Here is a 24,846-nt window from a genome sequence, read left to right as displayed (position 1 = left end):
GGCTCAAGTAGTGACAGGCAGCCGGGACCCATAGATTGTAGTTTCAGAATGTGTGAAAGGCTACTTCAGGCTTGGCCCATAAAAGCTTCTCAAAGCAATGTAATTTAGCTTCTCCATTGTACATGGAGCAGGGACAGAGCTAGGCTTCTGTTTTTGTTTTTAGAGAGAGTAGAAGGGAGGGAAAGAGAAACATCAATGTGAGAGACACGCATTGATTGGTTAACTCAGGCACGTGCCCTTGACAGGGAATTGAATCCAAGACCCTTCTGTGTGCTGGCAGATGTTTAACCACTGGCCAGGGCAAACTAGGTTTTACGGGACTTAAAGCATAGGCAATTTGGACAGCCCACTAAGAAAAAGAATACAAAATTAGGTACTGCATATGTGAATATTTATTTAGAATAACAAATCACAAATTACAAATTTTATAGCTTGACAATTAGCACCAATATTTCAAAATTCAAAAAAACAACATTCTAGTTTTATTAACTGACATATCTCTATATTGCTTTTTTTTATTTGGGGGGAGGGGAGTGTAAATGTCTGTAATGATTTTGTATCTTTTTTTATACATAGAGAACTGAAAGATAATTCAGCTTTTCCTCTTTCACGGTTGATCAAAATTATTTTTAAATGAAAGGATGCAAAATAAGTATGTCCTCATCCACAGGTACATGAGCTGTAGCACGGCTGTAAGTCTGTGCCCTACATAAAGCAGAATTCAGATTAATTCTATTTGGTTGATTCCCATAAACAAACAAGCACGGTGCCTTTGCGACTCTATAGGCTCCATGATCAAGTGTATCAAGTTGTGGACAGAATCTTTATTTTGATAGATATTGATGAAAACTAATCATCTAACCGTTTCACATATCTAATTATTGGACGTTTTTCATAATATACTCTCTGGCTCTATATTGCAGGAAGACCTCCAGCCCTGCACCTGGTGCAACAAACACGCAAGACCATGTAAGCACAGTGCTAAGGACCCTCGGACCCTCGCTGGGCTTGGCAGGGCCCTGACGCTTATTCCTCATCAGCTTCCTGGGACCTCAGCCTCTGCTGATGAGGAAATGGAGAAAAAAGTTCGGGAGGGACAAATCAGCATGGGGGCTTGGCCGGCCTGCAAACCAATCCAGGCCCCTCGCCCACACTGCCAGCTCCCCAGCAGGGACCCCCACCCCGATGGGGGCATGGATGGCCTGCAAACGGCCCTCAGCACCTCGCCCAGGCCAGCCCGGCCCCCAGCGGAGACCCTCACCCCATGGGGACGTGGATGGCCTGCAAAGGGCTATCAGCCCCTCGCCCAGGCTGACCCGGCCCCCAGGGTAGACCCCAACCCCATGGGGACGTGGATGGCCTGCAAACAGCCCTCAGCCCCTTGCCCAGGCTGGCCACACCCCTCATGGGGACCCTCACCCCAATGGGGGCATGGCCAGCCTGCAAACAGCCCTCAGCCCCTTGCCCAGGCTGGCCACACCCCTCATGGGGACCCTCACCCCAATGGGGGCATGGCCAGCCTGCAAATGGCCATCAGCCCCTTGCCCAGGCTGGCCCTGCCCCCAGCAGAGACACCGCCCCGACACTCCGATGGGGATGTGGCTGGCCTGCAAACTGCCCCAGCCCCTTGTCCAGGCCAGGCCATCCCCCAGTGGGGACCCCCCACACCCTGCTGGGGTGTGGCCAGCCTCCAAACCACCCCAGGCCCCTCGCCCAGGCCAGCCCCACCCCTCAAGGGCACCCGAACCCTGATCCAGGACCCCCTTCAGGCTCTCAAGTGTTGGATGTGGGCCTTGGCAAGTAAAATGTGACTTCCCAACTCTTTATTGCCTGGTCACACTGCTCTCCGAGTCTAGACGTGGTGTTAAAGACATCCATGCCCAGCTCTTCAGTGTTTCTGTGGTTTCACAGTGCTGGGCTCTGCATCCTCATTTGGCCACCTTAAATCAAAAGGCTGAGCTTTGGAAATCAAAAGTTTAGCCTGGTTTCAGACCCTCTGCAGACAAAAATTGAAACTGGTTAGAATAAATTCATGACATGCTCTATTATGTATACTTACACTTTTCTTGATACTTAGTGTAGAAAACAAACTTTGGATAACATTATGTTAAGATGAGAGCACATTAAACCTTGAAAATTAAGTTAAATTAACACTGGAGCTTTACTTCAAACTCAATATACCAGTATAGTCATTAAAATTTAATACTATTAATCATCAAGGTTTATCATCAGATTAAATGTTTTATATACAGTGGCTTTCTCTCAGCAGCTCCCTTTTCTGTGGCCTAAAAAAAGGGGAGAAAAATAAAGTACACCTATGAAAATCTAAATTTCAAATGGTAAGTTTAGTTGCCTTGTGGAGGAAAAACCCACAAATAAGGATTTGGAAAGAATGAACAGAAATGAATGGCAATGGAAATAACAGTAAATTTCTTGTATTTGCAAATCTTGGATATTTATTTTGAATGTTAGAATGTTCAGCCACTTCCAACCTCAAATTATTTCAAGTCAATCAAGTACTTAATATCCGTATTGCATCAATTTTGAGAGAAGTGAAGCTTATTAGTGAGTTTCTAATTCCATACAATAAAATCCAATGCCAACTACCAGGTGAAATTCTGAAGTGTCTACCTAATAAAACTTATGCATCCTTCAATGTTCAAGTCAAATACTATGCTCTCCTTTGGGGAGGCGTGCATGATCTGCTCATCTGAAACAGATTAATCATTGCTCTGGACATCCATACAATTCGTATGGGCAGTATTTCTTTTCTAAAAGAAGTCTCTGCCTTTTTAAAGCCCATAAAAATGTGGACAAATACAAAAAGAAGGATAATCACAAATACAGTTATAAAATATTCAAGTTTAGATATCATGTTTAGCAACTTAAATAATTTCTAAGCACCTGATGATTTAGAAGAGCAGACTGTACCCTAACTATTCCAACACAAGACAGAAGACAAGATGAAAACCAACTTTGATATTTTGATATTTAAGAATCACTGGATATATTTCTTTTTAACAGATTCTTTTTCTAAGGACTTGCAATTCTGTATTTTAATTATACTAAAGTACTCTAACAAGCTTTATAAAATATGTTAATATGTACTTTTTAAAATAAAATTTGAAAGCAGACAACTTACTGTATGTCATCTCTCCAAGGGTACAGAGATTACAATAATCCAACTGGCAATTTTTGATGTTTTGAAGCATGTGGGTCTGCTCTACTAATCTTGATTGAGATATTTAAGAGATGACAAAAATCTAAATTTTGAAGTATATTTACATTGTATGTAACTGACAAAATTATTTTTTTCTTTAACATATTGGACACTGTAACTGCTGTGGTCTTGACAAACCAGTAAAAATGTAAACCCAAATAAAAGTATCATAAAATAAACTCCTTAAACAGAAAGTTCATGAGACCTTGTAACGGTGATACCATCTGGTTGTTTCCTTCTTTTTTCCTTCTCTTTCTTTTTCTTGATGTTTCATCTTTTGTCCTAGAAAACAAAACAAAAATAAATGATTTTATTAATGATTGCTTCAATAAAATAGAGATACAAGAACTTTTCTTTCTTTTCTTTCATGTTTTTATTGATTTCAGAGAGGAATGGAGAGGGAGCAAGAGATAGAAACATCAATGATGAGAATCACTGATCAGCTGCCTCTTGTACACCCCCTACTAGGGATCGAGCCTGCAACCCAGGCATGTGCCTTTGACCAGAATCGAACCTGGGACCCTTCAGTCTGCAAGCTGACGCACCATCCACTGAGCCAAACTGACTAGGGCATAGACTTTATTTAACTTTATTTTTCAGTAGTGATTATATCCACATGGTTTGAAATTTGAAAGATAAAAAGTTCTCTTTTCACTCTGGCCACCTAGCTACCTAATTCTTCCCAAAGTCTACAACAAATATTACAGATTTCTTGCATATCTTTCAAAATTATTTGTATGCATTTGGAGAGTTTATTGTCCCAGAACCATCTGTTGGGAGGACTATCATTTCTCCACTGAATTACCTTGGCACTTTAGTCAACTGACCATAAATTTAAGGGTTTATTCTTGAACTCATGTCTGTGTGCCCTTTCCTCTTCTTGTAACAATGCCAGTCATGGAATTTGGAACACTCCAGTTCCCCTTTCCAGCATGATCTTATGTTAACTAATTACATCTGCAAACACTATTTCCAAATAAGGTCACATTCTGAGGTTCAGGGTGAACATGAATTTGGGATACCATTCAACTCACAACAGCATGAATACATTTATACTTGTTATATCTTTCTGATATGTTGACCCTTTTATCATAATAAAATTTCCTCATTGTCTCTAGTAATATTTTTCAAAATCTAATTTTCCTATTTTATTAATTTCATAAAATCAATTAAAAGGCAATCTATATACTTTCATATTCTGGGAGAGAATATTATACGTAATATCAGACTTACCTATTCCCTGAAAAATCTTAAAAGAACTAAGTTTCCACTGCCTATCAATTTATTTTCAGGTAACATTTGCAATGTTTTCCATAAAGAGTAGTCTATGTTTTAAAAAAAACTTTTTGAGTCAATTTCAGCAATTTAGAGCCTATACTACTATAATGTACTGTTTCTCAACAGGTGTTCTTTGTGGATTCTGGAGAAATCAATTCTTTATTGTTCACAACCATTACTCACACTATAGAACATTTAATCTTCTGGGGCCCTATCCACTAATTCTTCCCAATCTTTTTTTAAAAAAGTATATATTTGTATTGATTTCAGAGAGGAAGGGAGAGGGAGAGAAATGGAAACATCAATGATGAGAGAGAGCCGCCTACTGGCCATCTCCTGCATGCCCCCACTAGGAATGGAACTTCCACCTCCTGGTTCACAGGTCGATGCTCCACCAGGGAGCCAGGCCAGCCTTTATGAAAACCTGATTCGTACCCTTCTCTGCAACGTCATAGTAGTTAAGGTGAACTACAGGGAAGAGAGGGCGTGTGCTCAGCATCCCGGGGGCTCTGGGTGGTCCCACGGAGCCCGACACCAGCCGGGGTTGGGGCCCTTCTGTCTGTTCTGGATGCTGTGCTCCAGAACCTCTACGACTTTGGAGGACAGAAGATGAAGCAGAACAGAAAAGCATCAGAAAGAAAAACACGGAGGGAAAACACGGAGACAGATGTGGGGACTTCGGTGGTGTTGGGGACAGAGCCCGCTCCCCAGCTGGTTCTCTTGTAAGAGGTCAGAGAAAGAGGCTCCAAGCTTCGGAGCTCAGAGAAGAGCTGCAATGTGCCCTGTGAACCCCCTGGAGCCCCTGCAGGCCCCGGCCCCTCCTGCTGCAGCAGTTCCCTCTCCTCTGTACTCGAGGTTATGCTGGGTGTGCAGCCTCCCAAAAGGAGTTATTGAATTACAAGGTTTTGCAGGAGCAGATCAAAGAAAAAAAGGCAGCAAAGGAAGAAGGAAGAATGGCCCAGGACACATATTTTCAAGAAAAAGAAGAGGAAAAGGCAGAAAGACAGGAAATCCAAAAAGAAGAGATCAGCTCCCAGTATTCTGTCAAGTGGACGGATTGGACAGGTTGGAAAATTCAAAAAGGGCCACTGATTCTGAACCCAGTTGATATTGAGAAAATAAATTCTCTCCGAGTGGCTAAGTGAAGTACTATACGAACTGAAGAGAGGAACGGGAAAGGGCCACTGCACTAAAACTGGACCTGTGCAAGACTTCCAGGCCATTATTTATTTCGGATTTCTTGGGCTGCTTTTTTAGGGAAAAAATCAAATAGAAACAATAAAGCTTCTGGTTGCTGGAAAAAAAAAAAGTAAACTACAGAGCCAGATTTCTTGGGTGTGAATACGGGCTCTGAGATACTGACAGACAGACAGACAGACAGACAGACAGAAACCTAGTACAATTACTGGACTCCTCTGTATCTGTTTCCTTATCTGTAAAATCAGAATAGTAATGGGACTTATTTAATTACTGTGATGATTAGATTACCTGATACATGTAAAGTCCTTAGAACAGCTCTGATACATAGTAAATATTGACAAATATTAGCAAATATTATTCCCTAAATTTGTCATTTCAATAATTTTTCTAACACATGATAATAGTTTTGAAATACTAACTTTTTTTCTCTCCTATTAATTCATTTTTTCCTTATTCCTTCTCCCATACTCCTTTTAAATAGCTAGGCAGCTGTGAGTTCCTTGCTTTAGGAAGAAATAAACCAGGCTAGTAAACAAAAAAACAAACAAAAAAAAGGAACTCTTCCTGAATTTGATTTTTAAAAATGTAAGCCACTAGGGGACTAGAGAAGCTTCTACATGGAGATAACATGTTAGGAAGAAACACAACTGAAAAGAACAAGAATGAGTCTCACCTCCCCACAACCTGACCTCAAGTTGCAATAAAAATAGAAATTTCTCCAGAGTAAGGGGAAGAAGATATCGTGGGGAAGTGATAAGAGTATAGACCAGCCGTGGGCAAACTACGGCCCACGGGCCGTATCCGGCCCGTTTGAAATGAATAAAACTAACAAAAAAAAAAAAGACCGTACCCTTTTATGTAATGATGTTTACTTTGAATTTATATTAGTTCACACAAACACTCCATCCATGCTTTTGTTCCGGCCCTCTGGTCCAGTTTAAGAACCCATTGTGGCCCTCGAGTCAAAAAGTTTGCCCACCCCTGGTATAGACATTGATAGATTCTAAAAAGAAGGGCCCTGTATCCTGATTCATGGAGCACCAGGGAAGCAGTAAAATTCCACAGAAATCTAAGGTGGGGGGAAGGAGGCTGTATTCTGAGGTGTGGATAGTAACAATGACTGGGAGAGGAGGTTATGCTGACCAGGCTTTAAATAGCCTTGCATTTAGTACCCCTGCATGGCAGTGAGGAAGCGGAATTATGCCCATGTCCTTACATGTGACATGGAAGTAACAGAGAGAGCCACTATACCTGAAGGGACAGGCAGACAGGAATGAAGACATGTCAGTGCCAGACAGAATGATAGACATCTCAGAATATGCCCGTATGAACAGGTAACACTGAGAACTAGATGAGTATATTCTCCCCATCCATGCCTTGGAAACATAAAGACCGCCCCCCACCTGCTCACGCCTTCTACCACTTCACTTCATCCCTGAAACTGAACTCAAAGTTGGGAAATAAGTCTTTATCTGTCTGTGTAGTTTTCTGAGTATTTTTTTTTAAAGAAAAAGGACAGTATTGGGTTAGCTCCATGTTAACACGTCCTCCCTTATATCTTATTAGAATTCCATGTAGAGCCCCCATGGTGTGGCTCAGTGGTTGGGTGCTGACCTATGAACCAGTAAGTCATGGTTCGATTCCCAGTCAGGGCATATGCCCAAGTTGCGGGCTCAATCCCCAGTGTGGGCTATGCAGGAGGCAACCAATCAATTCTCTCTCATCATTGATGTTTCTCTCTCTCTCTCCCCCTGAAATCAATAAAAATATATTTTAAAAAATTTCCCTGGAGATTTTGTTTTCTTTAATTAATAAGGTACAGAATCCTATAACCAATTTTATATTAAATTATTCACAGTTACCTACCTTTCTTTCTTTTCTCCTTTTATTCCTTTTCTGTCCTCTCTTTCTCTTAACTTTTCTGTTGGCAGAATCTAAAAGAATTAGATTTTAAAAGAATTACAAAAGGTCTAGTTTAAATAGGCAAGCAAGAACATCTCTAGGGAAAAGAAATAAACTCCATGATTAAAAGGATGGGAAATCTTTTTGTTATGGAGACATTACATTAACTTCCTTTCAACAATAAAAAAACCAATGTTAGAACTAGAAACTCTAAGGGGAAAAAAAAAACTATACAAGAAAGTCAGTTCAAATATGAAGCAATACTAACACATGGCATGGTTTTAAGCAAGTGATGGACTATCAATGCACTTGATATCACGACTGGAAACATTCTCCTGTGAGTCCCAGTAACCAGGATATTGGGTCCATGAAAGGGAATGTAACCCTAGCACACGACTTGACACTGCAATAGCAATATTTATAGAGCGATGATAATTTAAATGCTGATTATTGGTTTTGAACCTTTAAAGTGAGTTTACGAACAAAAAAATGAATGAGTTACTTTTGGTTGTAGATCAGACTATAAATATTAACTACTGAAAACAAAAATATATATACAATAGGAAGAAAAGATGGAGTAAAGAAAGGGTGGGGTGCCTATATAAAAGAGAGTAAAATAATTGACTAAAGTTGATGGAACAATAAGTAGAATTACAAGTATAATATTGATGCCAAATTAACTAATGGAAAAACTATAATACTACTAACAAACACTGACAGGAAAGAATAGGTAAGACAAAGGAGTAATTTAATGTGAACTAATCAATGGATAATGCCTACAGTTGAATGTGGAGAACATTTGCTATAATTTGACTGCCTGGTACCTGATTCTCCTTTCTATGTTTGGTGAAGGTTCTTCTGTACGCCTCCCACCATCAGTGCTGAAAATACTAGCTTTTCCAGTTTCCTATGCGGCTGGGACATGGACATGTGATCAGGCTATCAATCACTGCCCAGTGATGGCGAACCTATGACACGTGTGTCAGAGGTGACACGTGAACTCATTTCTTCGGTTGATTTTTCTTTGTTAAATGGCATTTAAATATATAAAATAAAAATATAAATCAAAAATATATATCAAAAATATAAATCTTTGTTTTACTATGGTTGCAAATATCAAAAAATTTCTATATGTGACATGGCACCAGAGTTAAATTAGGGTTTTTCAAAATGCTGACATGCCGAGCTCAAAAGGTTCACCATCACTGGCCTAGGAGTTGGTGACACAAGAAGCAAAGATACTGAAGAATCCACTTTGTGGTGATGGCAGAAATACCCAGTGTCTAGTGGCTGCAGCGGCAGTGATGGCATTTGGTGACCATGGCAATGCAGGCTGAGGGATCCAGGTATAGGAATGGCAGTGGTCGCAGTGGGCCCTCAGCAGCCTGAGCTCTGTGGCATGACTTTGCCTGTGGTTCTAGCTGCAAAGTTTCACTTTGTTCCTATATATATTCAGAGATTAATTCTCTAGCTTCTTGGCAATTCTGTGGGTTACTCAATATCCTTTCATGCCTTCCCCATTTAAACCAGCCAGAGTTGTTTCCTTTACTTACAACCAAGAACTCATATTAGCCCATGATAAATCAAGAAATAGAAGTGAAAGCATGTTACTTGAGAAAGAATCAGAAACCAAATGTCAACAGTGGTTATTTAGCATATGCAATTCCTTTAGCTTATAATCAACCTTCCTGAATTCTACTCCCCCAGCTTTTGTCTGGAAAATGCCTCCTCCTCCTCCAATTCTCAATTTAGATAGAATTTCCTCTTAAAGCCTTTCCTTGACTCCTTCACTCATGTGTGCCAAGTCACAGCTCTCATCTATATTGTAATGGACTATCTTTATCGCCCAATAAAATAACAGTTCCTTGGCTGATGGGATCATGGCATGTTTACCATTATGCCTGGAGCACAGTGCATATTCTCAATAAACATTTGTTGAATAAACAGAAGTTATAAAGGATTTTAATAATTTTTCTCTAAATAATTTAACTTATAAACAAAAATCCCTAACAGGGTGATAAACATACCGTTAGTACTTGAATCTGTCTCGCTCTCAGAAGACGAAGAAGAAGAGGGAAATACACCGTCATCTGAAGAGAAAGATGTTGATCTACGTTGGGGTTGGTGGTGTTTCTGGCTTTGCTCTTTTGTCCCCGTTTGTTTGTGTTTGCCTTAGATTGATATCAAATATGACACAATTATCCTCTCAAATATTAGCAACAAACGAAAGAGAAACAAATAAGATACTTTATAGAGCGTATGTGAAATTACTGAAAAGGTCTTACAGTGAGAAAAGCTCCCACCTTCATTTCTGCTGGCCCTGGCATCTTCAGGACTTGTGCGTGGGAACTTCTTATTCATGTCTACAAAACCTGCCTGCCATGGCTGTAAAACCAAAATATTGACAAGTCATTAGAGAATTTAAAAGCAAAATAATGGTTTTTGGAACAAAGGAAATAGAAACCACATTTTAATTATGAATGGAAAGTGGGTCAGGTTTAGTTATTCAGAAAATAGTTCTATATTTCTATTAAATGATAACCATGTATACCAGGGGTCCTCAAACTTTTTAACAGGGGGCCAGTTCACTGTCCCTCAGACCATTGGAGGGCCGACTATAGTTAAAAAAACCACAACTATGAACAAATTCCTATGCACACTGCACATATCTGATTTTGAAGTAAAAAAACAAAATGGGAACAAATACAATATTTGTATTTGCATGTGGCCCGCAGGCCATAGTTTGAGGACCCCTGATGTATACCCTTAATTTGAGTATCTGTCATCAAAACAAAAGTCAAGTATGTATTTCCATAACCTTGGCAAGCATCTCATACAGATTTGATCAAAATAAGAACCCTGTTTTAGTTGAATTTTGCTTTATAACCTACAAGAATTTAGTATTGATGTGGTGATACTCTGGATTACATTATGTCAAACTGGTTTTCTTCACTGATGAAGGGAAACACCAACTGTTATAGACTGAACTGTGTCCCTGCAAAAGTCATTTACTATTGAAGCTCTAACCCCAATATGACCGAATTTAGAGAGTCTTTAGGAGGTAAAGTTAAGTAAGATCGTAACGGTGCACCCTTCATCTGATAGGACTAATGGCCTTCTAAGAGGAAAGAGATACACACCCCACACACGTACACACACAGGAGCAACACCAGTAGAAAAGGCATGTGAGGATGCACCAAGAAGGAGGCTGTCTGCAAGCCAGAAAGAGTTCTCACCAGAAACCACACTCTGCTGGAACGTGGATCTTGGACTTTCCAGCCTCCAGAACTGAGAGAAAATAAACTGTTGTTTAAAAGCCACGCAGTCTGTGGAACTGCAGCACCGCGGCAGCGCGAGCAGACTAATGGACCAATGAAGGACGGCTGCGACTGTGGCTGCCCTTCAGAACTCGAGGTTCTCCCTGGCACCTGCAGCCCATCATTCCTATCTCCTTGGGCTTCATGTTTCCCTCCCACCCTTAGAGACAGGCCATCTTCAGGATGAATCTTTTGATTGCTCCTCTCTATCACTATCCCATTGGTTCCTAAACTTTAATACACATAAGAGAGACAAAGAAGCTTTAAAAAGGCAATTCCTGTGCTCCACACCCAGAGATCTTCACTAGATCTGGAGGGAGACCTCTAGCAATTCAAGAAGCCGTGGCACTTTGAGAAACAGTGCTCTTAGAAATCTCATCTAGTCACACAATTTCAATGAATATATTACTCCTCCTGCCCTTTTATTTGTCCATCCCTTTAATCCTTCGTCTCTAATAAACATTTTCTTTGGAACATCTATTTCACTCTGCACTTTAAAGTAAAACTAAGCTCTTTGGAGACTTAGCCATTTCTGTAAGTAAAACCATTTTTCTCCTAATACACACATTCATACACCTAATTTATTTACTAAGCCCCAATCCAGTACTAGAAATATAGTGGTGAACAAAACAGACAAGATTTCTACATTCACAGAGATTATATTCTAGTTTCAGGAGAAGAAACCAAATAATTTCTAAGGATAATTATTATGAAGAAAATAAGCAGGTGCTATAATTGAAGTGCCCTGCTGGATAGGAATGTCTGCTTCTAAATAGGTGACACTTGACCTGACATTTGAAAGATGAGAATCATCCAGTCATGTGAAAGAAAAAACTTATAGGAAAAAACTTTTGATCAGATAAAAAATAAGTTCAAAGGCCTTGAGGTAGAACAAGTTTAGCATTTTTTTGATATTCAGAAAGATGGTAAGTAAATCTCAAGCATAGTAGTCAAAGGGGAATGGTATGAACTGAGCTAAGAGGTAGACATGGACCAGGCAATGTAAAAGTATAAAACCAACTTTATGTTAAGGAGTTGGAATTTCATCCTAAATACTAGAGGCCCGGTGCACGAAATTCATGCGGGAGGGGGGGTGTTCCTTAGCCTGGCCTGCACCCTCTCGCAATCTGGGACTGCTGGCTCCTAACCACTCACCTACCTGCCTACCTGATCACCCCTAACCACTAGCCTGCCTGCCTGCCCCGATCACCCCTAACCACCTCTGCCTTGGCCCCCGCACCCGGGCCCAAGGCTTCCTTCCTCTGGCTGGCTGCAGGCAACTGGGACCCGGGCTTCCCTCCCTCTTGCAGGCCACAGGCACCCGGAACCCCGGGCGACACCGCCCGGGCCCCCAGCTTTGTCAGGAAGGACATCGGGGATGACGTCTGGAAGACAACCAGTCTATCTGGTCTAATTAGCATATTACCCTTTTATTAGTATAGATAGTGGGAAGTGACTGGAGGCTTTTAAGCAGGGGAGTGTCAAGATCTGATTTATAACAAAGCACAGTCATATAATTAAAAACACAAATCAAATTTTAAAAATCACCACCAAAACTGATGTCAAGGAGCTTATTCCCCATGTTTTCTTTAAGTTTTATAGTTTCAGGTCTTATATTCAAGCTTGTAATCCATTTTGAGTTGACTTTTGTGTGTAGTGTAAGATGTGGTCCAGTTTTCCCATTACCATTTATTGAAGTACTTCTTTCCCCACTGTGATTTTTGGTACCCTTGTCAAGGATGAGTTGACTATATATGTATGAGTTTATTTCTGGGCACTCTATTGTTTTATTGGCCTATGTGTATTTTTTTTTAATGTCTGGAACAATTTTTGGTTATCACAACTTGGAATTTTGTCACAATTTAGTTGCTACTTGGGATCTAGTAGTTAGAGGCCAGGGATATAGCTAAATATCCTACAATGCACAGGAAAGTTCTTCACAACTAAAATAATCCAACCCCAATGACAAGGGACAAAATTGAGAAAGTCTATTCTAGCCCAATCCACTAAAATCTCTTACTTAAAGTACTGTAACAGCCAATAACTGGGTTTCCTGATTTTACTTTTATACACTCTCTCCCCCACAAAGCACAGCTATATGATCTTGAGGGAAGGCGAGGGGGGTTGTGGTGGTTTGTGGAAGAGATTAACCAAAGAACTTACATGCATATATGCATAACTCATGGACACAGACAATAGTGTGGTGAAGGCCTGGGTGGGGGGCAGGTACGGGATGGAGGGGATTGATGGGGGGGGGGACAAAGGGGGACAGCTATAATGCTTTCAGCAATAAAGATAAATTAAATAAAAAATAACAATTTTAATTGAATTATAATTGACATACAATATTGTATCAGGAGTAGGGGACATTCACCCTTTCACCATTAAGCCTGATGTTAGCTCTAGGTTTTGTAGATTCCTTTTATCAGAGTCCCTGCTATTCCTAGTTTGTTATTTATTCATGTTTGTTTTTGGAACACTGATATGAACACAGGCACTTATTTTATGTAACTTACTGGTAAGTACACATTCTATTTGTTTGCTCTTTATAAATAGAGACAATTTTTAAGATAGAAAGCACAGTACAGAGCCCTAACTGGTTTGGCTCAGTGGATAGAGTATTGGCCTGCAGACTGAAGGGTCCTGGGTTTGATTCCAACCAAGGGCACATGCCTGGGTTGCAGGCTCCATCCCTAGTAGGGGGCATGCTGGAGGCAGCCAATCAATGATTCTCTCTCATCCTTGATGTTTCTATCTCTTTCTCCCTCTCCCTTCCCCTCTGAAATCAATATATATATACACACACACACACAGTAGTAGTGAATGCCATCTCCTGGTAAGACTATCAAGACCATATCAAATGCTACTGCCACTTCTCCTCACTCTTCACCATCTCTCTACCATTTCAGCAATGTAGCCTCTTTGATGGAGATGGGAGCAGGGGTGCTGAGTTGTAGGTGCAAACAGTCTTATTTGGGAAGCCCAGGCCAGGCAAAGCTCAGCTGGCCAGGAGCTCCAGCTACTGAGTCCTCTTATGAAGCAAGTCACACTGCTAGTTCTCTGGATTAGACAGTGGTCATTTCTATAGCTGTTAAAGAGCCAAGGACTTCTAGATGAATTAGACTCTGTTTGGGGCTCCAAATATGATTTTCCTCATCTTGGTCGAGTTTTTTTCTTTTTTAAAGAACACAGTTGAATCTGTTGGGTTCAAGGTGCTGAGTTTTTAAAATCATCAATGTTGAATTTTGCCAAGTGCTTTTTTTTGCATCTATTGATAGGAATATGTAGTTTTTCTTATGTAGTCTGTTAATACAGTAAGATATACTAATTTATTTTCAAATGTTGAACCAGCCATGAATTCCTGGGATAAATGATAGTGACAAAGTGTTTTTCTTTTACACATTGCTGGATTCAGTTTGCTATTTTTTTTTTAGGATTTTTTGCATCTTTGTTTATGAGGAACACTGATTTGGTTTTCAGGTTTTTTTTTAATCTGGTTTTGGTATCAGGAAACATTGGGTTAATAAAATGAGTTGGGAAGTTTTCCTTCCTCTTCTATTCTCTGAATAGCTTGTGTAGAATGACTATTACTTTGTCCTTAAACGTTTGGTAAAATACACCAGTGAAACTACATGGCACTGGAGAGTTTTCCTTTTTGGTATAGAACTGTTCAGCTTATCCCTTTCTTCTTGGGTGGATTTTGGTAGTTCTGATGGTGATCCATTTCATCTGAGATAAGTATAGAGTTGTTTGTAGAATTCCCTTATTGTGTTTTTTAATGTCTATCATGATCAGTAAAGACAGCTCTTAGAGCAGTGGTTCTCAACCTTCCTAATGCCGCGACCCTTTAATACAGTTCCTCCTGTTGTGGTGACCCCCAACCATAAAATTATTTTCATTGCTACTTCATAACTGTAATTTTGCTACTGTTATGAATCGTAATGTAAATGTCTGATATGCAGGATGTATTTTCATTGTTACAAATTGAACATAATTAATCACAAAACCAATATGTAATTATGCATGTGTTTTCCGATGGTCTTAGGCGACCCCTGTGAAAGGGTCGTTCGACTCCCAAAGAGGTCGGGACCCACAGGTTGAGAACCGCTGTCTTAGAGCATGTATGTTATAGAAATGACCTAGTACAATTAAACACAAGACCAAGTAGAGAAAGGACATAACTGCAGCAGTACTAGCCTCAAGCCTTGTTATCACTGACTTTCAATTCCATATTCAGTCAGATACCAAACCTTTTGATTTGTCCTTGAAAATTCCTCTTAAGCCCAATACTGCTTGGCATAGCCCCTTAAGACCCCTAATCTATCTACCTAAAATATTCCACCTGTCGCCTAATGAGCCTCACTGCCTTTCTCCACATCCTTCACATTGCCGCCAGACTTATCTTCTTAAACTTCCAATGTTTCCGCACTGCCTACAACAGCGGCTCTCAACCTGTGGGTCGAATGACCCTTTCACAGGGGTCGCCTGTAGACCATCGGAAAACACATATATAATTACATATTGTTTTTGGGATTCATCACTATGCTTTAATTATGTTCAATTTGTAACAATGAAGTTGGGGGTCACCACAACATGAGGAATTGTATTAAAGGGTCGCGGCATTAGGAAGGTTGAGAACCACTGGCCTACAAGCTAAAGACCCTTCACATCTGGCTTGGTCTTGCCTTTTGAACTGCAGTTCATGTTATGTCTCTAAATCAGGTGTTCTTAACATGTAGGCTTCGGAGGGGAGGGCTGCAATTATCTTGTCTTATACAAACTGCTGAAATGTTTGCCGAGAACACTGATATAACAATAATGACATTCAGGGGAAGAAGGCTGATTAACGAGGACTGGGTTAGAAGTACAAAACGAAGCATCAAGTACATTTTGAGGATGTGAAATATTACTAAACTCAGAGCTTAGACGCCTGGTAAAAACGGAGCACTCAAGGGCCAGTGTGGAGAGCTCTGAGAAAGTCTGTAGACAACGGCCACATTTTCAGAGACAGGAACATTCTAGACAGCATTCAGGAAAAATTCCTCACCAGAAACAACTAAAGGGGAGATGCCCAGGTGTATGGGAAAGAGAAAGAGGTAAGGGCACCAGCTTTGGGGCAAGCTACACAGGAGATTCAAATTTCAACTCCATCACACCCAGCTGTTTACTGCAAGCAAAGTATGTACACTCTCTGTGCCTCGGTCTTCTCATTGCTATCTACCGAAGGCAGTGGTTGTCAACCTTGGCTGCACATTAGAACCACCTGGGAATCTTTTTAAAATCCGGATTTCTGGGCCTCGTCCTCCGGAAATTCTGTTTCTTTGTTATGGGCTGGGGCCACAACATGAGTAACAAAGAAACAGAATTTCCGGAGGATGCGGCCCAGAAATCAGGATTTTAAAAAGATTCCCAGGTGACTCTAATGTGCAGCCAAGGTTGAGAACCACTGACCTAAGGAATGGTGTGATGATTAAATACGTTCAAAACGCTTAGGTCAGTGTCCTATTCTCAAGGGATTCTTTCTTTAATTGTTTCTTTTATTTAGTAGGAGGAGAGATTAGGAAAGGACCCTGCACCGAGATGGGTGGTCCTTGGGAGAGATTTTCACGAAAAGAGGAAAGATTCAGAAGCCGCCACAAAGAGCAGATTCCCAAAGGGAGTTGGAGGAAAGAACATTTCCGGGGGGGGGGGGGGGGGGTGTGTCTGCGGGCCCTCAAAACCGGAGGAAGAGCAAGCCCTGAGAACAGGGTCAGACCAAGGTCACACCCTGCGGCGTTCGGCAGGGCCTCCAATAACGTGGTGCTGCTCAACCTGGTTTGGGTGATGAGATGCCCTCGGAATGTTGCTTGTTTAGATCAGCCTACGATAAAATGACTCTCCTGACACTAGAAACTACCCACGATACTGAGGCTTTACCGTAGATATGCGAAGCCAGTGACTATGCGTGAGAAACGCTTATCAGAAAGGGCTCATCTCCCGGGGAACCCTGAGCGCTGGGCGCGGCCTGATTTGGGGAGGAGAGGCCCACAGTCCTGGATGTGACCCAGAGGCCGGCTGGGGAGGGAGTTGGGGGAAAGGTAGAAAGAAAAAGCCCGCGCGGCCTCTGTCTAGCCAGAGCTCCGACACTTACTGTAAACTGCAGGGAAACGACCTTCCTGGGCCGGCTCCAGCCCGGCCCGAGGGTGCTGAAGAACCAGGGCAGCGAGCACCCGCCGCCTCTGCGGAGCCCGACGCCGGACCACGAGGTAATGAGCCGGGTGGGCGGGGCGGGGCCTCTGCGCATGCGCACACGCCAGCTGGCCAGAAATGTCCCGCCCACGACACAGATAGGGGCGGGGCCCACGTGGCTCTTCCGGCGCAGGGCGCAGGGCTTACAGTCCGGCCTGTGGGCACGGGCTTGGCTTAATGTCTGGGGTTTGACTCGTTGCAGAGCGTTTCCGCATAATCGCCCAGAACCTCAGATCGTGGGGCCAAATTTTATAAGAGTGTCAAGAAATGGCAGCATTTTCCCGGAATTTGTGATTTCATTTCAGGTTCTGTTACAGATTGTGGCCACGTGGCACAGTTTTCCGGGATTTGTTTTTTGGTAGATTAATTTGCCCAGATTTGATACCAGTACAGTATTGAGGCCGTCTGGTAATGTGGTTATTGCTCCATGAATTGGAGTCTTCCCTTGTTTATTCATGTGAAGTCTTCCAGTTTTCTTGCTGTTCTGCACATTTTCCTTTAGGTTTTTACCTCCCAGCTTTTGTTGCTGTTTTAGTTTACTCTTTGTAATAAACCCTAGGATAATTTGTTTTTTTGGTATGTTGATCTGTCTGGTCATTCGGCTGAACCAATTCTTTTGGGTTTTATAGGTAAGAATTCATCTATCTGTAAAGACCAATTTTTGGCTTTCCTCCTAAATTCAGTACCACTGTATAGTGGCCTCGGGCAGTTCTTTCCAGAAGTTATTTGGATTGCATATTACATGTTGTTCATGTTTTTTGAAGGTTTCTGGTAGATAACCTTTTTAAAAAAGTAGGCAGTAGGGGTAAGTAGTTAGGAATAATTTTAAAAAGTTATCTGGGGGTCATATTGGCAGAACTGGGTGGGTGATTGGATGGAGACAGTGAGGGAGGAATCTAGAACAGTGTCCAAACTTCTCATTTGGATGGTGATGTCATTATCTGGGGTAGAATACACAGAGGATTCAGGTTGGCGGTGGTAGAGAGTGGGAAGATTTCCAGCTCAGTTTTAGTAAAGCTGACTTTAAAGTCCCTGTAGGACTTCTAAGTTTAGATGATCAGTGCGTACTTGGATATAGGAGTCTGCAGCTTAAGCAAAGGCCAAGGTCAGAGATACAGACAGAGGAGGGAGCAGCATGGGGGTGGATAATGATTCAAGAGTCAGCTGTGGGTGCACAGGGAACACTACTGTTCTCAGGGTGGCATTCGGTCCTACGGACATTCCTTTCCCATCTCCCTTGTACTTCCCTTACCCCTGAACATGCCTTCTCCAACCATTTTCTAAAAGTAAAAAGGTAGTCGGCATCGGCAGTGTCAATGGATTGTCTGAGGGGCCACACAAAGGGTTGGTATCTCCTGTTTACTTGCATCCAAGGCTGGCCCTATGAGTTGAACTTGGCTGTGACTATTTCTTCTTTCTCTGAACACAGGATATTTGGAAATCAGGGTTTTGAACCCCGATCTGTTAATATGCATTAGTATGACCCCACTTCCACACCCTACTTCAATCCTGCAAATATATTTCTCAAGGTTAATGCCCCTTTTATGCCTAGTGTATTGTTTTTTCTTCACCAGGAATTGATATAAAATAAAAATGTAAATAAAATTGGAATCTTATTGACATAGATTAAAATGATTTCATATTGTAAAAGAGGAAAAAATATTTTACATGGATCTGCCTCTTTAAAACAAAAATTATAACTCTGATTTTTTAGGAAAGGAGGGCTTTTTACTCTAGAATACCTCATTTTGTGATCACTGTTTCAATGATGAAGGGATTACGAATTGGTAAGCAAACCATGCCATCACTTATACTTTTTATGTGGAGAAGTTGGATAAAACACAAAACTAGTATTTTAATAAATTCACTTTAAAATGTTTTTCACATCATCTACTTAAAACTCGTTACAACAATATGATCTCCCACTCCCCAGGAATACGGGGTGATCTTGAACTTGATTAGAGACACTGAAAACGAACACGGAGAACCACCTGTGTGGTCTAGAGGAAGGCTTCCTGAGTTTGTCTGATCTGACATGTTGACCATCGACTGTACCAGGGTTTACCAGCAGCTACAGTGTAGTTCTTGAGAGTGTTTCTATTGTGAACTTATTTCTTTGAATTTAACCCGTTGAGATGATTTCTGCACTTTAGTTTTTTAGCATCTTGAAAATTTCACAGAAGAGATTAAGGAAGTTTCAGTTATTCCAGAAGCCACGGGTATAAATCATACCTCTTCTTCAGGTTAACTGTTCAGTTGTAAGGTGCATGGTCATCGCCTGAGTGAGCTGTGCTGAGTGTCCCTCAGCCGGTGGCACTTGTCCTTGCAGGAGCAAGGGAGCCAGGCCACATGGGGGGAGGGGGTGCTCAGTTGCATGAGAATGAATTAGGGCTCAGGCACACTGGGTATTTTTTGTTAACCTCAGGTCTATCAGGAGTCAGTAGGACTCAATCTTGACTTGAATATACACCTTCAGACCCATACAGAAAAATGATAAGAACATAGTCACTTCTGTTCTTCACAGAATACTTAGGATTGCAACAAGAACAGTCACAAGTTTATATAAATACCCATTTTCATACCAATCTATGAAATAAAAATGTTCTCAAGAAGAATGGGAGAACTGTGTTTAGCAATCAGTTTTGGATAGGAGTGTTCTGACACCATGGGAAATTGTAATGATGTCTTCCCTAGGTTTTAAATTCCTCATTCATTTATGACATTTTCTCCATCATATACTAAATTCTGCCCATCCTCACATTAGTTTACTGTTATTACCCAAATACTTTTAAGTTATTTGTATACATATACATACACATATATACATTAAGTTGAACCTTATTAAACTCTTAATATTTGTTTTTGATCTATAAAAACAGTTTTCCATATGGTTGACCCTAACAAAATCTGGACTTTAGTTGGATGTTTATATCTCCTTTTTTTATATGCTATGTGGTACTTCCTTCTTTATTTCAACAGGGAGAATGAAGATGCCTACTCTTGTCACCACTTATGCAGCCTTCAAAAATTGTGTCTGCTGACTACTGGTGACCTTCATGAAAATATTTAGAGGTGTAGTAATTCAGGATCTGACCCAAAAACGTCTGTTCCAACTGGACATACTGTCTTGTAATTACACCATCCATCTACTGATCTGGAACAATCCACCTTAGAAGACGGCTTTTGTAGGCATATGGTCAAGTCTAGAACCAGCAGACCAAATACCAAGCATTTTCAACTGGGAATTCTACACCTGTGTCCTCATTGACATTTAACATAGAGTGCCTACTCTCAGACCCCATGCTAAGCACCAGCAAAAAAGAGATGTCCCAGACCTTGCTTTCAATAAACTTTCAAGAGATAGAAAAATATAAATTAGAGGATATCCTAAGTACTTTAACTTTCAAACTGGGAAAGAGTTAAATGTAAAAAGAAGACAGCACTTAGAAAGTTTTAAACTGACTTCAAACACTAAGGGCAAAGGCCAAATACAAATGTGGACTGAGTTGAAATTCAGTCACCGCGCTAACCAAAGGTTTCCTCCACGGTCCTGGACCCAAGACGTCCTCGTATACCCCCAGAAACAGTGCCTAGAGCTCCTCCAGGTCAGTTAAATCCACTACCACTTTCAAGAAGATGGTGTCATCTTTAATGTAGGTGTTCTTGGCATTCTCCAAAGTGGAGTGAGCCACAAAGCGTGGACAGCCGGAGGCAATGTTCATCTCCCCGTCGGGGCGTTTAAAGCTGCTGCTATTGGGGTCAGCCTTGAAGGTCTCCATAATGTGGTTCTTTTTGCCACTCTGGTCCAAAAGCATCAGGGTGACTCTTTGCCGGAACGGCCACTGCAACAGTGAGTCAAACTCCCCTCGCATCACCACAAAGTACAGCGACAGGTGCGTCCCCTTCCCGGACCCGTCCCCGTTCAAGTAGGCTCTGGCGCAGAGGCGGTAGCCACACCGACTGGTGTAGAAGGGCTGGCTGAAGATGGACACCGTGTGCCCGTCCAGCGCCTCCCTCTTCTTCATCGCATAGTCGGTCACCTTCCAGATGAGCTTTCCATTGTAGCAGGCGCCTTCCAGCAGTTTGAATCGCTCTTCATTTTTATTCAGCTGTGCTTTATGAATATTAATGTGGGCGTCGTGTTTGTTCGTCTCCCCTTCCAGAACAACTGCAAACAAACAAACAAACAAACAGATGCTGTAAGGCCTGAGTTGTTTTTAGAAGTTGTTTTTAGAATTCGATGTCCGCCAATGGACCATTTGTATTACTAATAGCAACTCTGTGAATCTCACGTCTTGGCAAGAGTGGCGCCAAGCAAACTTGCATGTGTTCTCTTGACCTGAAACTCACCCACATGTAGAGAAGACACTCAACATTCAACTAACATGTGCGAGCCTGTGAGCCCCCGTTTTCAAACCGGGATGCTTTTAAACAACCAAACCCTCTTATGTTTCTCTGTACAACGCTGCCTCAAGCAAGCCTATCGGCACGGCACCAATTTTTCAGCAGCATTTGCTCACTTCCTATCTCTGTGTCACATTTTGGGAATTCTGGCAATATATCCAATTTTTTCATTACATTTGTGATGGTGATCTGTGATCAGTGATCTTTGATGTTACTAGGGTAAGAGCCTTCACCCAGCAAAACGATGACGACTCACTGAAGCCTCAGATGACAGCATTTCTTGGTGATAAAGTATTATTTAATTAAGGCAGGTACATTAGTTTTTTTTCAGACAACTCTATTGCACACTTAATAGACTACGTATAGTGTAAATGTAACTTTTGTATGTACTGGGAAACCAAACATCTGTGGCTCACTGCATTGCGATACCTGCTTTATTGCGGTGGTCTGGAATCAAACCCGCAGTATCTCCAAGGTATGCTTCCACTTCAAACAGTGTTCCGACCACATTTTTCTTAGCTTTCTCCTTATTTCCCACTCTCAATTAAAAGCCACCATTCCCTTGTTCCTGGCATTTCCTGGCCCTTTTCTACCCTTTGCCTCTTCCGGCCCCCATTATGGCTCTTCATGATTTTTGCCTGAGTAGCCAGAATATCATGCTGTTGTGTTTCGCAAATACCAGATTCAACCAGTTTCTTCTGGACGGCTGTGACTCCATTTGGCCAGGTGTTTGCTTGTTTCATGAACACATGCAGACAAGAGTCATCAAAAGGGAAGCATAAAATATTAGACATACCTAATCTTTGATCATTGCTTTCTAGCAGGGTTATTTTCTCTTTCACTGTATCAATCGCTTCTACCAAAGGCCTCAGATCGAATTTATTTTGTTGCTGGTTTGCCATCTGTAATAATTGACGCACTTGAGCTTCTAGCCAAGCTGACTTGTCAATGTGACTGGCAAGAACCTTTCAGTACAAAATGGACATTAATATCTTAGTCAATTAATATCTTAGTAATTCATCAAGATGCAATTTTCAATTCAAACATTTCGCATTTAATTAATCAATTAATGAAATGAAAACTACATAGTCCAGAACAGAAAATTCAATGAGGATGCAGAGAGATTAACCACCTATATCTTCCTCGTCCTCGTCCTTCCCTTCCTCCTCCCCCTCCCCCTCCTCCTCCTCCTCTCCCTCCTCCTCCTCCTCCTCCTCCTCCCCCTCTCTATCTCAGCTCCTGTTCCAAATCTTTAAATTTCTCACCTGATTTTTACTCCTCTCAATTTCTCTCCACTTAGTTATCTAACCTCTCTTTAGATCTCTGGTCTCATGCTCTCTCTCCTCTTACCTATCACTGCCTTCTTAGAAGCTACCCTCCGGATTCACTTCTGTTCTGCGAGAAGGCAGAGAAGGAGCTGGAAGTCAGCCACCTGTTCTGGCCTGAGCACTACAGGTGTACACAAGTGCCCTGAGATGAGGCCTGGCCTTCTGATTGCTCTCTTTAAATGGAAGAGGTTAAATACAACTAAAACAATAGTTCCCTCCCCAATGCTTGAATTCTGACTTCTCACTGTGTTAGAAAAAGAATTTAAATGGTAACATATAATGCATTTCCTTTTCTCGACACACACATACACACACACACACACAGTGTGCTGACAAAGTATGCAAACTATATGGCCTGCATCTTCTTGGACCCAAATTTCAAAACTATTGCCCATACCACATGTCTTTTTCACTATAAATGTTATTATTTTATAATCACAATAAAGACATTATTCATTAGGAATTTGTTTATGGTTATTTCACATTCATGATTTACAAATAATTTTGCTATATCTGAGTGGTATTTAAAGCATTTTCTTCCCAAGAGAATTAATAGTTTCACTTTGTTGACTATAAAAAGCAGAACTATAGATGTTCTCAATGAACCAAGTGACTAATATTGGCCCAACATGAATTAAAACCCTAAATGCCATAAATGACATAAAAGAATTAATGTTAAATTTACTGATGTTGCTAAATGTACTGGGGTTCTGTAAAAGATCTTTATTCTTACAAAATACATACTAAAGTATGAAGGGGTAAAATGCCCCAATATATGCAGCTTATTCTCAACTGGTTCGAGAAGAACAAAGGGAGAGGCCTGACTGGCGTTCACAGTGGTTAGAGCACCGGCCTGCGGCTTTTGGTCAAGGACACATACCTGGGTTGCAGGTTTGATCTCTGGCCCCAGTCAGGGCGTGTGCGGGAGGCAACCAATCGATGTGTCTCCCTCACATCAAAGTTTCTCTCTCTCTCTTTCTTTCCCCCCTCCCTCCCTCTCTTCCACTCTCTCTAAAAATCAATGGGAAAAATATCCTTGGGTGAGGATTAACAACAACAAAACTGATAAGAGGAACCCTCACTGCCAATTAATTGAAGTCTAAATCTTGGCTATCAGTAGCAAGGTCGTTTCTCACCTGGATGTTTGAGAGGAAGTTTCCATTTTTGCCAAACAGCTGTGTGAACTGCTTGAACTCCTTTTCGAATTTCTTTACAGTTTCTGCTAGCTGCTGGATTTTGCTTTCTTTCCGTTCTAGGCTCTTATACAAGTCAGAAATCTAGTAACAGGAATGTGAATGAGGTCATTTAAATGCAGGCATACATATTAAATATACTTCTAGGAAAATATTGCAGGTAAGAAAGTGTTTTGAGGAAAACTATATATATATGTGTGTGTATGTATATATTTCTAGGAAAATATTTACAGGTAGATTCCTATATAATTCTAGGAAAATACTTGCAGGTGCTTTGAAAAATACCTGATCCACAGATGTCTCATCAGCTTTTCCTATGCCTAACCCGCTATGATGGTTCATCTAATGATAGTGACATCATGTGGCTGAATTTACTGAACTGGTTCTCTTCATTCACTCATTTACAGATGACAAAACAGAGGAACAGAGAGTTTAAGTAACCCGCCCAGCACAGAGCTAGCCAGTGGTAGGCAAAATGCACTACTCTCTCAGAATTCAGAATCTATTTGAAAGAAATAACCAAAAATCTAAGAGTGACCTAGACAACTCTTCTCTCACCCTCATATCCACTCATTCAGCAATACTTGCCAACTTAACTTCCTAACACACAACAAAACAAACAAAATATCCATTTCTCATTTCATCTCATCTTGTTTCAGCCTTCATAACTTCCCACAGGACTGTTACAATGGCGGCCTAATTGGTCCTACACTCTCCCTCACACATGTGCCAAAAGGGTGTCTATGGGAGCCGGGACTGGCATGGATCCCATGGCC

General features: G+C 41.3%; 1 protein-coding gene across 10 annotated transcripts in view; it reads right to left on the bottom strand.

The window, feature by feature from the left end:
• Positions 1 to 374: 374 nt before the first annotated feature.
• The window catches only part of TRAF5 (TNF receptor associated factor 5), a 65,961-nt gene continuing 41,489 nt past the window's right edge, over positions 375 to 24,846 (bottom strand). For 3 of the 10 annotated variants that reach the window (XM_036343091.1, XM_036343098.1, XM_036343099.1), the window contains 7 exons: positions 24,014 to 24,154; positions 22,346 to 22,514; positions 17,048 to 21,313; positions 9,904 to 9,985; positions 9,628 to 9,771; positions 7,565 to 7,632; positions 375 to 3,502 (listed from right to left, as the gene is read on the bottom strand). In XM_036343091.1, coding sequence (XP_036198984.1) covers positions 20,736 to 21,313; positions 22,346 to 22,514; positions 24,014 to 24,154 — 888 coding nt within the window. In that variant the 3' untranslated portion in view covers positions 375 to 3,502; positions 7,565 to 7,632; positions 9,628 to 9,771; positions 9,904 to 9,985; positions 17,048 to 20,735. Of the gene's footprint in view, positions 3,503 to 7,564; positions 7,633 to 9,627; positions 9,772 to 9,885; positions 9,986 to 17,047; positions 21,314 to 22,345; positions 22,515 to 24,013; positions 24,155 to 24,846 lie in introns of all 10 variants that reach the window. The other 7 variants (XM_036343094.1, XM_036343093.1, XM_036343097.1 and 4 more) reach the window with 7 other exon arrangements.

Source organism: Myotis myotis, unplaced genomic scaffold (genome assembly GCF_014108235.1).
Source record: "Myotis myotis isolate mMyoMyo1 unplaced genomic scaffold, mMyoMyo1.p scaffold_m19_p_18, whole genome shotgun sequence".
NCBI lineage: Eukaryota > Metazoa > Chordata > Mammalia > Chiroptera > Vespertilionidae > Myotis > Myotis myotis.
This window is presented reverse-complemented; position numbering and strand designations above follow the sequence as displayed.